This window comes from Rhinoraja longicauda, chromosome 16, assembly GCF_053455715.1.
Source record: "Rhinoraja longicauda isolate Sanriku21f chromosome 16, sRhiLon1.1, whole genome shotgun sequence".
Taxonomy (NCBI): Eukaryota; Metazoa; Chordata; class Chondrichthyes; order Rajiformes; family Arhynchobatidae; genus Rhinoraja; species Rhinoraja longicauda.
In genome coordinates, this window is record NC_135968.1 from 17,302,057 (window position 1) to 17,316,966 (window position 14,910).

A 14,910-nucleotide genomic window follows, 5' to 3' on the forward strand; every position below is an offset into this window, starting at 1 on the left:
TTTTATTACACTGAATACAGGATTTGGAATGTCACGTTGCACTTGTGCAAGGACGTACCATTAGAAAGGAAATGAGGAGGAATTTCTTCAGTCAGAGGGTGGTGAATCTGTGGATTTCTTTGCCACGGACGGCTGTGGAGGCCAAGTCATTGGGTATTTTTAAACCGCAGATTGACAGATTCTTAATTAGTAAGGGTGTAAAGGGGTGTGGGGAGAAGGTAGGAGAATGCAGTTAAGCGGGAAAGATAGATCAGTCATGATTGAATGCCGGAGTAGACTCAATGGGCCGACAGGCCCAATTCTATTCCAATGATTTAGAAACTTATGTAGTCATTGGTGGGACTACACTTTTATTTTGCAAACACAAAATGACAGCTGAAACAGTATTCTAAGGAGAAGCCAATCTTTAAAAAAAAATGTATATATTTAATTATCAAAGCAAAAGGTCGTCACTCATATCTAAGCAGCACTCAAGCCCCGTGGTACCCAGCAGTCCTCGAGAGTGGTTAAGGTGAGGGACCACTAGGTATCTCAGGGGCTGGAGTGCTTCTAAATCCTTATGTATATAAATTTTAATCCTTTAATTAGATTTGAGATACTCAAAACATCAATGGATTGGAATTCCCTACTAACCTGAACTGCACTGAAAATAAATTATTTGAAAAGTAGTTTGAAACGCTACATTGGAATGATAAGTATATGTAACTCCATCTTCAGACTGAAGAACGACTTCCGTCCGAATAAGGGATCCGACCCGAAAAGTCACGTATTCTTTTTCTCCGGAGATGCTGCCTGACCCGCTGAGTTACTCTAGCATTTTGTGTCTATCTTCAGTTTTAAACTAGCATCTGCAATTTCTTCCTCCAGGTGTAACTCCATGAAGTGCATCCACAAGGTTCTCAAGGCAAGAAACTGGCCAACAGTCGGTGGAAACTTTGCAGAAAAACTCCAAGACGGTGCGTTAACCACTTCTGAGCACATGGAACAGTGCGGCACAAGAACAGACCCTTTGGCCCACAATGTCTGTGCGGAACCTGATGGCAAGTCCAACTCTTATCTGTCGATACATAATCCACATCAATCCATTCCCTCCATATCGATGTGCCCATCTAAAAGCCTCTAAAACACTGCTATTGTCTCTACTCCCACCACCATCCCCGGCAGCACGTTCCAGGCACTCACCGCCTTCTGTGCAAAAAAACCCAAACTTGCCCGGCACATCTCCTTTAAATTATATAAATACTTCCATAAGCTCCCCATTCAGCCTCTGGTGCTTCCAGGGAAAACAATCCCAAATTTGTCCAAACTCTCCTTGTAGCCAATACTCTCTAATCCGGGCAGCATTCTGGTAAACCTCCTCAGCACCCTCTCCAAAGCTTCCTGGAAGGGAGTGACCTTTAAGCCTGCACGACCTAACCAGAAAGATGCTGGTAATTCTGATGCAAAGTATACGATTTCTCTAATGGAACTGTACATAGTTCTTCAAACAAGGAGATGATTATTCCGCAATGACAGGATCCGCACGTCCCCTTTCACCACCATTCTTCACACAGAAATAAACCCCTCATTTTTCAGCCAAACAAATGCCTCCGCCACATCATTCAACTGATGCAGAGAATACTTTAGTTTAGTTTAGAGATACAGCACTTCAGCCCACGCCGACCATCGATCACCCCTTCACATTGGTATTATGTCATCACACTTTCTCATCTATTCCCTGCACACCAGGAGGAATTTACCGAGGCGAATCAACCTACAAACGCTCGCTTCTTTGGAGTGTGGGAGAAAACCGGAGCACCCGGAGGGGACCCACGCTGTCCCAGGGAGAACGTGCAAACTCTACTAGCGGGCAGCGCCCGAGATCGGGATCGAACCCCGGCGTCTGGTGCTGAGAGGAGAGGCAGAGGCTCTGCCAGCTGCGCCACTGTGATGTTACAGAGACGTACTCTGACAGCTCTTCAGTAGCTGAGAATACACGCAAATCTGTTTTCACCGACTACAGTGGAGTCAGCCTGTGGATGTTCAATGTGATGCTACTTACCGTAACCAGTAGCTGATGCTCCTTTTGAAATAAGCAGCAGGAAGGAAAAGAAAGGAAACAACTTGAAACATTAAATATTAAAGAATGAATGATATAGAAGTTCTGACCAACTTCTATAGAATGCGCCATTGAAAGCATTTTATTGGGGATGTATTACAGCCTGGTTTGGGAACAGCACCAGGCATGACAGCAGCAGGAAATTGCAGAGAATCGTGGACGCAGCCCAGACTATTACACAAACCAACCTCCCTTCCATTATCTCCATTTACACTTCACGCTGCCTCGGCAAGGGCAGTCAAGGACCAGTCTCACCCCAGTCACTCCCTCTTCTCCCCTCATGCAAGAGGTGCAGAAGTGTGAAAATGCACACCTACAGATTCAGAGACAGTTTCTTCCCAGCTGTTATCGGGTAGCTGAACCATCCTCTCACCAACTAGAGAACAGGCTGACCCACCATCTACCTCATTGGAGCCCCTCAGACTATCTTTAATGGGACTTTATCTTGCACTAAACGTTATTCCCTTTATAATGTATCTGTACATTGTAGATGTCTCGATTGTAATTATGTATAGTCTTTCTGCTGACTGGTTAACACTCAACAAAAGCTTTTTATTGCACCTCAGTACACGTGACAATAGACTAATTTAAATTCAAACACAGTGGACTGTATCTAGACTAGGTGTCTAACTGAAGGTATGCTGGAGCTGTACATTACAGTTTGTACGTTGCATACAGTTCTGGTCACCAGATTCCAGGAAGGATATCATTGCACTGAGGAGGATGCAGAGATCTATGAGCATGTTGCCAGGAATGGAATATGTTAGCCAAAAGGAAAGATTGCACAGGCTGAAGTTGTTTCATTTGACGTAAAAGAAAGCCAAAGGGAGATTTAATTGAGATGTATGAAATCATGAAGGGCCCAGATAGATAGGGAGGACCTAGTTCACTAATGTACCTTGTTGTGGCCCTTGCAGTCTTTCTTTTATCTGCACTTTCTCTGTAGCTGTAATACTAAATTCGACACATTTTGATTATATTTAAGCCTGGATAATCTCCCTGAATAGCACAGATTTTTTCCACAGCGTCTCAGTACACAGAATCAGATAATACTATACGTAAATAAAATCAAGTCAAACTCAAGTACAATAAATAAAGCAAACGGGAAGATAAAAAGTGCAGAATATAGTTTTCAACATTGTAGCACATCAGTTCCAGAGTCAACGTCCAATGTCCACAATGGGGTAAGAGGTGAATCAGACAGCACTCATGCTTACGGAAGGACCGTTCAATACACTACAATGCTGCTAAGGGTCACTCCATTAATTATCGATTTGACCCTTATATTTGAACTCCCAAAGTGCAACACCTCACACTTGCTCAGGTTAAACTCTATCTGCCATTTCTTCACCCATTTCTGTAGCCTATCTATATCCCGCAGTGTACCTTGACAGCCTTCTTCAGTCTGCGATCCCCAGCAATCTTAGTGTCGTCTGCAAACTTATTAACCAATTTATGATAATTCCCATTATCCTGTATCTGCACACAATAGATGGCTTGATTGTGATCAGGTACAGTCTTTCCGCCGACTGTTTAGCGAGCAACAAAAAGCTTTTGACTGTACACGTGATAATAAACAAAACTAAAGTAAACTCATCTGCGTTTTCGAAGTCATTTATATTTATCGCCAACAGCAGAGGTTCTGGCACAGATCTCTGCAGCGAGCAGCCCCTTGCCTCTTGATTTTAGTGTCAATGTGCTGGTTACGGACCGGGGATTAAACTGCAGGCCAAGACTAGTTTGGTGTGCGCTCCCAGGTGTGGAATCCGCAGGCTCCCTACGGCATGCAGTAAAAACAAACCATCAGCAGCCGTGTCCTTTCACATAAACCAAAAGAAAAATCAAAAAGAAAATTCCGGAAATTGCACATAAATGGTTGTGGGGGACATCGAGCCAAATAAAACCAGACATGACACGCATACTTGGCGCAAAATTGGGCCTGAAAATTTATATCGACTGAAATTGCGGTGTGTGAAATCAGTAACAAATGTGTTGACGTGCTAGTCCTTTGCCACTATTTCAAAACAAATTATGAACACATTTGTCTTCAATGCTTTCTGCTAAATTGTGAACGGAGGAGAATCAACAAAACGTGGACTGTTGCGAGGGTGATAGAACAATCCATAGATCACCACTGGGTTTGAAATAACTGCACAGCGATCATTGATTGGAGAAAGAGTGGCAAATGACCATGGGGCATTTAAAGGGGAGCGTGAGGCAGAAAGACAAACCGTCTCAGAGGTGGTCAAGCTGGGAAGAGTCCAGAGAAGATTTACAAGGTTGTAGCTCGGACTAGAGGCCCAGAGCTACAGGAAGAGGTTGAGCAGACTAGGACTTTATTCTTGTGCAGGAGGATGAAGGGTGATCTTATCGAGGTGCATAGGATCATGAGAGGAATAGATCGGGTGCATGTTTAGTTTAGTTTAGAGTTACAGTGTGGAAGCAGGCACTTTGGCCCACGGAGTCCGCGCCAAACCAGCGATCCCCGCACACTAACACTATCCTACTCACACTTGGGGACAGTTTGCAATTTCACCAAGCCAGCCAACCTACAAACCTGCACATCTTTGGAGTGTGGGAGGAAACCGGAACTCCCAGAGAAAACCCACACAGATCACGGGGAGAACGTACAAACTCCATACAAACTGCACCTGCAATGAGGATCAAAGCCGGGTCTCTGGCGCTGTAAGGCAGCTCCACTCGACCTCACTGCACTTTTTTTTACCCAGAGAAGGGGAATCAAGAACCAGAGGACATAGGTTTAAGGTGAGGGGGGAAAAGATTTACGAGGAACCCGAGGGGCAACCTTTTTTTTTACACACAAAGGATGGTAGGTATATGGAATAAGTTGCTGGAGGAAGTAGATGAGGCAGATACTATGACAATGTTTAGAAAGCATTAGGACACGTAAATGGATGGGACAGGTTTAGAGGGAAATAGGCCAAATGCAGGCAGGTGGGACTAATGTACATTAGGCATGTTGGTTGGCGTGGGCAGGTTGGGTACACCTTCTTTGGACATCGCACTACTTTGCTTTGGACTGGAAAGTATCACCGGCCACAAGGATAGCCGTCCAGAATTCACAATGTGTACAGGATGGACGCCAACAGCGCGGCACGGTGGCGCAGCAGTAGAGTTCCTGCCTCACACGCTGAAGCGCCAGAGACACGGGTTCGATCCCAACTACGGGGGCTGTCTGTACGGAGTTTGTACGTTCTCCCCATGACCGCGTGGGTTTTCTCCGAGATCTTCGGTTTCCTCCCACACTCCAAAGACCTACAGGTTTGTAAGTCAATTGGCTTGGTATAAATGTAATTTGACCCTAGTGTGTGTTGGATAATGTTAATGTGTGGGGATCACTGGTCGGTGCGGACTCGCTGGGCCGAAGGGCCTGTTTCCGCGCTGTATCTCTAATCTAAACTAAACAAACAATAGCCAATAAACACTCAATAAAAAAGGACACTTCCTCCTGCCCTTCCCGGCACACAGTTCCCCAAATGCGAGATGGAGGAGGAATGTATTCGGATAAAACACGAGGCAAAGTCTATGTTTACTTAACCGGAGAGAGGGAAACGAGCGGAGATTGAGAGCCGGGAATGCCGTATTCATATAAAAATATAACAAGCTCCATATTCCAGGTCATCTATTCTTCCATAAGCAGCAGTGTACACGACAAAATTAAGTCTGCCCACAACAGACGCAATGCACCAAAACACGGCACCTCATCATATCCCAGAAATGTCTCACATATGGCGAGCAACTTTGAAGTGCCCAGCAACGCATCAACAGTCTTTTACCCAGAGTAGGGGAAACAAGAACTAGAGGTCATAGAGTTAAGACGAGGGGGAGGGGAAATGGAAAAAGATTTAACAGGAACCCGAGGAGCAACTTTTTTTTTTCTTTTTTTTTTTTACAGAAAGGGTGGTGGGTGTATGGATCGAGCTGCCAGAGGAGGTGGTTGTGGCAGGCACTATCACAACGTTCAAAAAACATTTGGACTGGAACATGGATAGATTAGGTTTAGAGGAATATGGACCAAACGCAGGCAAGTGGAACTAGTGTAGATGGGGCATGTTGGCCGATGTGGGCAGGTTGGGCCGGAGGGCCTGTTTCCAGGCTGTATGACTGCATGATTCTACCAGCCAGTCAGCTGGTATTAAAGATGGAACAGGGATATGGAGAGGGTCTAGATCATTAGTAGCAGGTTTAGTTTTTTTTTTAAATTGTCACCTGTACTGAGATACGGTTAAAAGCTTTGTTTTGCATGCTAATCAATCCGATCATACTATACATAAAAACAGTCGAGCCAAAGTCCAATCTCTGCAATGGGGTAGAGGTGAATCAGACAGTACCCTAGCTTATAAGACAATGAGACAGAGGAGCAGAATTAGGCCATTGGGCCCGTCGAGTCTACTCCACCATTCAATCATGGCTGATCTACCTTTCCCTCTCAACCTCATTGATCAGCCATGATCACATTGAATGGCGGTGCTGGCTCGAAGGGCCGAATGGCCTCCTCCTGCACCTATTGTCTATTGTCTATTCTCCTGCCTTCTTGGCCCACCGAGTCCAGCCGACCAAAGATCACCCATACACTAGGGGCAATTTACAGAAGCCAATTAACCTACAAAGTTCTAAGTTCTTAAGTTCATAAGTCATAGGAGCAGAGTTATGCCAAACGGCCAATCGAGTCTACTTCGCCATTCAATCATGGCTGAATTATCTTTCCCTCTCAACCCCATTCTCCTGCCTTCTCCCCTGCACGTCTTTGAAATGTGGGAGGAAACCAGACCACATGGTTGTAGGGAGAACGTACAACCTTCGTACAGACACAAACCGAGGTCAAGATCGAAGCACTTTCTCCCTCCCCCACCACAATGAATGAAGATGCGTCCCAACCTCAAACGTCACCTATCCATGTTCTACAGGGATGCTGCCTGACCTGCTGGGTTACTCCAGAACTTTGTGTCATAGAAAATAGAACAGTACAGCATAGGAATGGGCCCTTCGGCCCACAATGTTTGTGCCCATCATGATGTTATACACAAACTACTGGAGTAACTCAGCAGGTCAGGCAGCATCACTGGAAAAAATGGATTGGTGACGTTTCGGGTCAGGACCCTTCCTCAGACTGATTGGAGTAGAGGGAGGAAAGTATCTGCCTATCAAAACCCCCCTCTCACCAGTGTCCATCTATTACCTGTTCTGAAGAAGGATCTCGACCCAAAACATCACCTCTTCCTTTTCTCCAGAGATGCAGCCTGACCCGCTGAGTTACTTTAGCATTTTGTGTCTAGGTTCGGTGTAAACCAGCATCTGCAGTTTCTTCCTATACATCTCCACCCATTACCTGCCATGCTTTGTCCTGCCCCTCCCCTCTCCCAGCTTTTTTTTCCACCCCCCCCCCCCCAGCCCACAATCAGACCGAAGAAGGGTACGACCAGAAACGTTGCCTGTCCATGCTCTCCAGAGATGCTGCCTGACCCGCTGTGTTACTCCAGCACTTGGTGTCCCTGTTCGCCACAACAGTGTGTGACTCACCTCTATCGCATCTTTGAAGTCATCGTCCTGCTCCGGTTCCTGTTCCTCCACATTCCCCGGGATCACTTCCTGCCGAGAGTGATTGAAAACAGGATTACTTTAAATAGACGTGTTGATTTTATGAAGTTAATGTGGTGAGCCAGAGAAAACGCTGGCTACAGATGAGAGATGCAAACTGCAGGGTCAGATACTGCTCCGTGGGGAATGCTCGTACTGCTGAGTCAGAGGGTGGAGAGACTGAGATCTAGTTTAGAGATACAGTGGGGAAACAGGCCCTTCGGCCCATCGAACCCACCATCGATCACCCGTTCACACAAGTTCTGTGTTATCCCACTTTCTCATCCATTCCCAACGCACTAGGGGCAATTTACAGAGGGCCAATTAACCTACAAACCCACATATCGTAGGGATGTGGGAGGAAACCGGAGCACCCTGAAAAAGTCCGCGCAATCACAGGGAGACTCCACACAGACATGCAAACTCCACACAGACAGCACCAGAGGTCAGGTTCAAACCTGGGTCTCTGATATAGTGTTCAACTTTGTCACATGTATCTAGGAACAGTGAAATTCTTTATTTTGCAAATAGTTCAGTGAAAAAAAATATTATTTTACAGAGGCATGATCATGGTTAAGTACAAGAGTGTAGGAATAATGACTCCATTCCAAATTGGTAAAAAATTTAAATTCTTAACTTGTCCTTGAGGCTCATTGTCCTGGCAGCAGTACTGGGTTGGAGTTGGAGATTCAGCCTGGCCAGGCAATGATGTCGATGTCCTCCACCGCTGCAAGTCGTCGGCCTGGGCAGCTACGCCAGTGCCGCCCAGGGAAAGGGCGGCACAGCAGCGCAGCGGTGCGGATGCTGCCTCACAGCGCCAGAGACCCAAGTTAGATCCTGACCATGGGTGCTGTCTGTGTGGAGTTTGACCGTGTGGGCTTTCTCCGGGTACTCTGGTTTCCTCCCACATTCCAAAGACGTGCAGGTTTGTAGGTTAAATGGCTTCAGTAAGTTATCCCTTGGGTGCAAGGTAGAACTAGTGCACGTGTGATCGCGGGTCAGCACGGACTTGGGCCGAAGGGCCTGTTTCCACTCCGTGTCTCTAAACTGAATTAAAGTCCTTCTGCCCGTCGCTCCTGACCTTTCAGACCAGTACCTTCAGACTGGACCAGGGCACACGTTTCAAACTACACAAGCAACCCTTTCCTTCCCTGCACTCACTCTGTCTTATTAACACTGCTAGCAGAGGCATCAATCACACAGCCGTGCCAAGTCAGACAAACACAGAGTATTAAACTTACCCACCACATTTTGGTTTAGGAAACAAAAAACAGATGTCTCTGGAGCACTTATCATCGCGTCTTTTGGCAAAATAATTTCAGCTTGATCTCTTTAGGACTGGTGACAGACAAAAAAAAACACACACACACATACACACACACACACCACTCGCCTTCAGGAAGATGGGAACAATGGAAAAAATAAGGGGGAAAACTGCATTTCCATTGCAAATTTCACAACCCCAGAATATCCTAAACCACTTCACATCCAATGATAAATATGTCAAGTTGCTGTGGCAAGATGGAGAACTGCATTGATTAAGAACAAATTAAGTTCTAACAAGGAACAAGACAATCATGGTCAAATAATCAGATTTTGAAAGAACTAAATATTATTATGGACACTGGGAAAAAAATTGCACTAGTTTTTAACATAATGTCACATGCATGGAACATCTAAACCACATCTAAAGCACAGCATTCCCTCACCAACATACCATGGAAAAAAAAACCCGGCCATCCTCCCCACCCTGGAGTTGAAATCCATAGCTTTGAAGAAGTTCTCCTCCTCTCTGAGTGAGAACTCACTGCTCTCCCTTCAGCTTAGAGACACAGCTTGGAAACAGACCCTTCAGCTTGTTCCTTGTGAAGGACCATTGACCCGAAAGCATTAACTTTGTTAATGCAGCCCAGTCCATCACACAAACCAACCTCCCTTCCATTGATTCCATCTACAACACACTGCCTCGGCAAGGCCACCTGCATAATCAAGGATCAGTCTCACCCTGGTCACTATGTCTTCTCCACTTTTTTAAAAGACTTTTGAAGACGAGTACCTCCAGATTCTGTAACAGTTTCCTCCTAGCTGTTATCAGGCAACTGAACCATCTTATCACCAGCTAGAGAGCAGTCCTGAGCTACCATCTACCACATGGAGACCCTCGGACTATCTTTAATCGGACTTTACTCTCCACTAAACGTTATTCCCTTTATCCTGTATTTGTACAATGTGGATGGCTCGACTGTAATCATGTATTGTCTTTCCACTGACTGGATAACAAAAAGCTTTTCGCTGTACCTTGGTAAACGTGATGATAAACTAAAATAAATTAACTCGGCTTCTTTCTGCAAGGATGCTGCCTGACCTGCTGAGTATTTCCAGAGTGTTTTTATTTCAGATTTTCATCATCTGCTGCTTTGTGCTTCCCTGCTCGCGAGCAGCCCTGAGTGGCAGTGTCTGCTCAGCCTCTTACCTCTGGAGTGCTTGCAGTTGGAGTCGCCTCCTGGTTTACAGCAACTTCTGACTCCGACACTGCGACCTCCTCTTCGACCTCTAGCTGCGGCCTGTAACTCTGCAGCAACGCTCTCTTGCAATCGATAATTACTGCGGACAGGCACAACAGGAGAAAAGAAAATCAGAAAATTAGTAAGGATAATTGGACATTTTTGAAAATTCTTTCCAAGCACTTTCCCTTCACTCAATTCACAACTAAATAAACATTGTATATTCCGCAATCACGATCCCTCAATCTTACTCCCCATCTATCCCACTCTTGCTATCACTACCTCTCTATCACCATCCTACTCTCCTACTATGTCCCTCCATCACCATCCCCCCATCCCCTTTCACCGTCTCACTGCCCCTCCGCCCCCGTCCCATTGCCCCCGCCCCATTGCCCCCACCCCCTCAACCCCCTCCACCCCCGCCCCCTCCCCTCCATGTGTCATGGGTAAGGCCACTGACACAGTGTGACACCGGGTACACCAGGGATTGAACGCATGCCCCCTTTTCCCGAGCAATAAATCCCTAATCCAGGACACTGTAGCTGGGAGAAACCAGTCTCTCTCTGCATCTGCCTTGTCAGAATTATTCATTTCAATGTGATTACCCTTCATTCTTCTAAACACCAGAGAATACAGGCCCATTCTGGTCAATCTATTCTCCTAAGACAACATCCTGATTTGGAACCAATCCAGTGAACCTTGCCCAAGTAGTTCCTGATTACACTGCAATCTTTCAACGATCCATTATTAATTCTGATTCAGTCTATTTGCTGGCAAGCATTTAGACTTTACGTTAGACTTTAGAGATTCAGCGTGGAAACAGACCCTAAGGGCCCAGCGAGTCCACGCTAACCAGCGATCCCCGCACATTAACACTATCCTGCACACGAGGGACAATTTACAATTTACAGCAGCCAATGAACCTACAAACCTGTACATCTTTGGAGTGGGAGAGTGTGCAACTTCATATCAACAACATCTCTGCAAACCCAGCGTTCAAGTAGAAAACCCAGTTCACTGCAGACAGCTTCCAGATCAGAAGTCACACACAGACCAGACTCCCCACCATCCACACTTCACCCTGCCTCAGAAAAGCAGCCAACATAATCAAAGACATGTTCGACCCCTGCCATTTCTTCTTCTCCCTGCTCCCGCCCAGCAGAAGGTACAGAAGGTTGAATGTGTGCACCTCAAACCAGACTCAGGGACAGCTTCTTCCCCTCTGTTATCAGGCTTCTGAATGGTCCTTCCGCAAACGAGGGCAGTGACCGATTCACCTCTCCCTCATTGCGGAATTGGCTTTGTCTCTGGAACTGATGCGCTGCAATGCTGAGAACTATATTCTGCACTCTGTATCTTCCCCTTTGCTCTTCCTATTGTATTCGGGTTTGACTTGAACGTATTTATGTGTAGTATTATCTGATCTGATTGTATAGCACGCAAAACGAAGCTTTTCCATGTACCTTGGTACACATGACAATAATAAACCTAAACCCAAATCCCTCTTCCCTCCACATATTTTCTCAAACGTATAGAGCAATCCAGGAAAGCAATTAAAATGTGACTATGGCTGTAGATTATTAGAAACGATTGATAATAAATGACAGATTTGCTCCCACTCTATGAAACCAAGTTATTCTTTCTCATGAATAGTTTTTTTTTTAAACCACTAAAGCAATATTAAAACAAAAAAACACATAAAACCAGACTCAAAGCAAGGACCTTGTATGGCTTACAAAAGGCCCTCTGGCATGGGCTGCTGTCTCTGATGGTTTCAGAGAGTTGCACAATTTGCCAAGATATACTTAAAGCTTTTCTTTTTGTGCTTCCACAGGGGACAGAGGATGTCAATCCTGCATCTTATTTCACTTGTGCACCCCCACTTACAATCCTTGCTAACCTACTCTGTTGGGCCATTTTCTACCCCCACTCTTCCCCGAGTGTTAGCTGGCAACGCTTCCTATGGTTGGAGATAAGCCAATCCCACTTCCTCCACCTCAACCCAGTCAGGGAGGGCCGCGTTCTCACACAGCTGAGCCCCTCCTGGTGTGGGCCTGCTCGCTGACACCGACACAGGCCCCTTTGCAAACATATTCCGTGGCACGCAGGAGGTTAGACTTTACTTTAGAGATGCGTATGATGAGCATTGAACGGCGCTGGACCTGTGTTCGCTGGAGCTTATTAGGATGAACGGGGACCTCGTTGAAACTTACCGAGAAGCGGAAGACCTGGATTAGAGTGGACGTGGAGAGGAAGCTCCCACTAATGGGAGAGTCTAGGACCAGAGGGTACAGCCTCCGAATAAAAAGAAGTAGCTTCAGAAAGGAGATGAGGAGGAATTTCTTTAGACAGAGGGTGGTGAATCTGTGGATTTCATTGCGACAGACAGCGGTGGAGAAAAAGTCAATGGATGTTTTTGTTGAGGAGATTGACAGATTATTAATTAGTAAGGATGTCAGGGGTTATGGGGAGAAGACAGGAGAATGGTGTTGAGAGGGAATGATAGATCAGCCATGATTGAGTGGCAGAATAGACTTGATGGGCCGAATAGCCAAATTCTGCCCCTAGAACTTATGAACGCCGTGGAAACAGGCCCTTCGGCCCACCGATTCCCCGGTACACTAGTACTATTCTACACACTAGGGACAATTTACAATTTTATTGAAGCCAATTAACCTACAAAACGGTAGGTTTTTGGAGTGTGGGAGGAAAACGAAACACCTGGAGAAAACCGACACGGTCATAGGGCGAACGTATAAACTACGTATAGACAGCATCCAGTCAGGATCGAACTCGGGTCTCTTGCACTGTAAGGCAGCAGCTCTACCTACCGCTGCGCCACTGTGCTGCCCTACGTTGAGAAGTGATCTTATAGAGGGGTGTAAAATCATCAGGGGGATAGGGTAAATGCACAGAGTCTTTTAGCCAGAAAACAAGAACTAGAGGACATAGGTTTAAGGTGTGAGGGGAAAGATTTAATAGGCACCTGAAGGGCAACTTGTTCACACCATGAGTGGTGGGAATATAGAATAAGCTTCCTGAAGAGGTAGTTGAGGCAGGTTCTATCACATTTAAAAGACAATTGGGCAGGTACATGGATAGGAAAAATTTATAGGGATATGGGCCAAACGGGCAAGTAGGACGAGTGACTTATAGGCCATGAGGGCCAGCATGTGTAATTTGGCCCGAAGGGTCTGTTCCAGTGCTGCATGACTCTAAATGACTAGAAACATTGTTGGCATTTTCATCCTTCAATGGTTGCATTGGAACACAAAACGAGCAATTAACTATTCTTTCATAAGTCAAAGGAGCAGAATTGGGCCATTCGCCCCATTGAATCTACTCCACCATTTTATGGCTGATCTATCTTTTCCTCTCAACCCCATTCTTCTGTCTCCTTTGACGCCCTTATTAATCAAGAACTAGTCAATCCCCGCTTTAAAAATACCCAATGACTTGGACTCCACGGCCACCTGTGGCAATGAATTCCGCAGATTCACCACCTTCTGCCTAAATAAATTCCTCCTCATCTTCCTAAAGGTATGTCCTTCTATTCTGAAGCTGTGCCCTCTGGTCCTAGACTCTCCCACTAGTGGAAATATCCTCTCCACTTCCACTCTATCCAGGCCTTTCACTATTTCGGTAAGCTGCAAAGAGGTCCCCACTCATCCTTCTAAACTCAGTTATACTTTTAAAAGAGAACCGAACACAATGAGTGACCCATATTGCAGTTTCGTCCAGTGCAGGTTCTATAGTTGGATATTGTAGGAGCCGACAGAATTTGCTTTGAGATATTGCCATCCAAAGTGAGGGATCATCGAGCAACGAGATATTTTTCATTGAATTGATAGGTTTCTAATACGGCTTGCTCCACTCAGACTCCCAAAGGGCAACGTGAACGGCACAAAACAGATTCCAGATGAACAGTTCTTTGAGTCTGAGAGAACAAGGATCATTAGGGACTTGCAACCAGACACATAAATCCCCAGATCAAACGCCAACCCATCAGTTCCACGTGACATTGATGGACACATTTCTCCCGTTGTACGTCAAAGGCACTTCAAAATGGTCAGGGTGGTGGTAAGGAGGAAGAAAGTCTTGTGTTTATACTACATCTCCTAAAGTAGCCAGCCATATCCATCTTCCCTCAGAGTCATACAATCATACAGCATGAAAACGAGTAGATATCACCGGCATCTGATCTTAGACTTTAAATATCAAAGCAATAGTCAAGAAAGCACACCGACGCCTCTACTTCCTTCTAAGCCTTCGGAAGTTGGGTATGTCCCCGACTACACTCACCAACATCTACAGATGCACTGTAGAAGGCATTTTATCGGGACACATCACAGCATGGTTTGCCAACAGCTCCATCCAAGATCGCAAGAAATTGCAGAAAATTGTGGACTCTGCCCAGACCATCACACAAACCAACCTCCCTTCTATTAACTCCATCTACACTTCACGCTGCCTCGGCAAGGCCATCAGCATAGACAAGGACAAGTCTCACCTCAGTCACTCCCTCATCTCTCCTCTCCCATCAGGCACGAGGTACTAATGTGTGAAAGCGCACACCTCCAGATTCAGGGACAGGTTCTTCCCAGCTGTTGTCAGGCGACTGAACCATTCTATCAACAACGAGAGCGCAGTCCTGAGCTTCTACCTGCCTCATTGGAGACCCTGGGTCCATCTCTAATTGGACTTTACCTT

The 14,910-nt window shown here is 45.9% G+C and overlaps 1 protein-coding gene across 2 annotated transcripts in view; it reads right to left on the reverse strand.

The window, feature by feature from the left end:
* zfyve27 (zinc finger, FYVE domain containing 27) overlaps positions 1 to 14,910 on the reverse strand; it is a 100,474-nt gene that overhangs the window by 58,886 nt on the left and 26,678 nt on the right. The window contains exons 6-8 of one of the 2 annotated variants that reach the window (XM_078413307.1): positions 10,170 to 10,300; positions 7,640 to 7,708; positions 2,042 to 2,062 (exon numbers count right to left, since the gene is read on the reverse strand). In XM_078413307.1, the coding sequence (XP_078269433.1) occupies positions 2,042 to 2,062; positions 7,640 to 7,708; positions 10,170 to 10,300 (221 nt within the window). The remainder of the gene's footprint in view (positions 1 to 2,041; positions 2,063 to 7,639; positions 7,709 to 10,169; positions 10,301 to 14,910) is intronic. The other variant, XM_078413308.1, reaches the window with a different exon arrangement.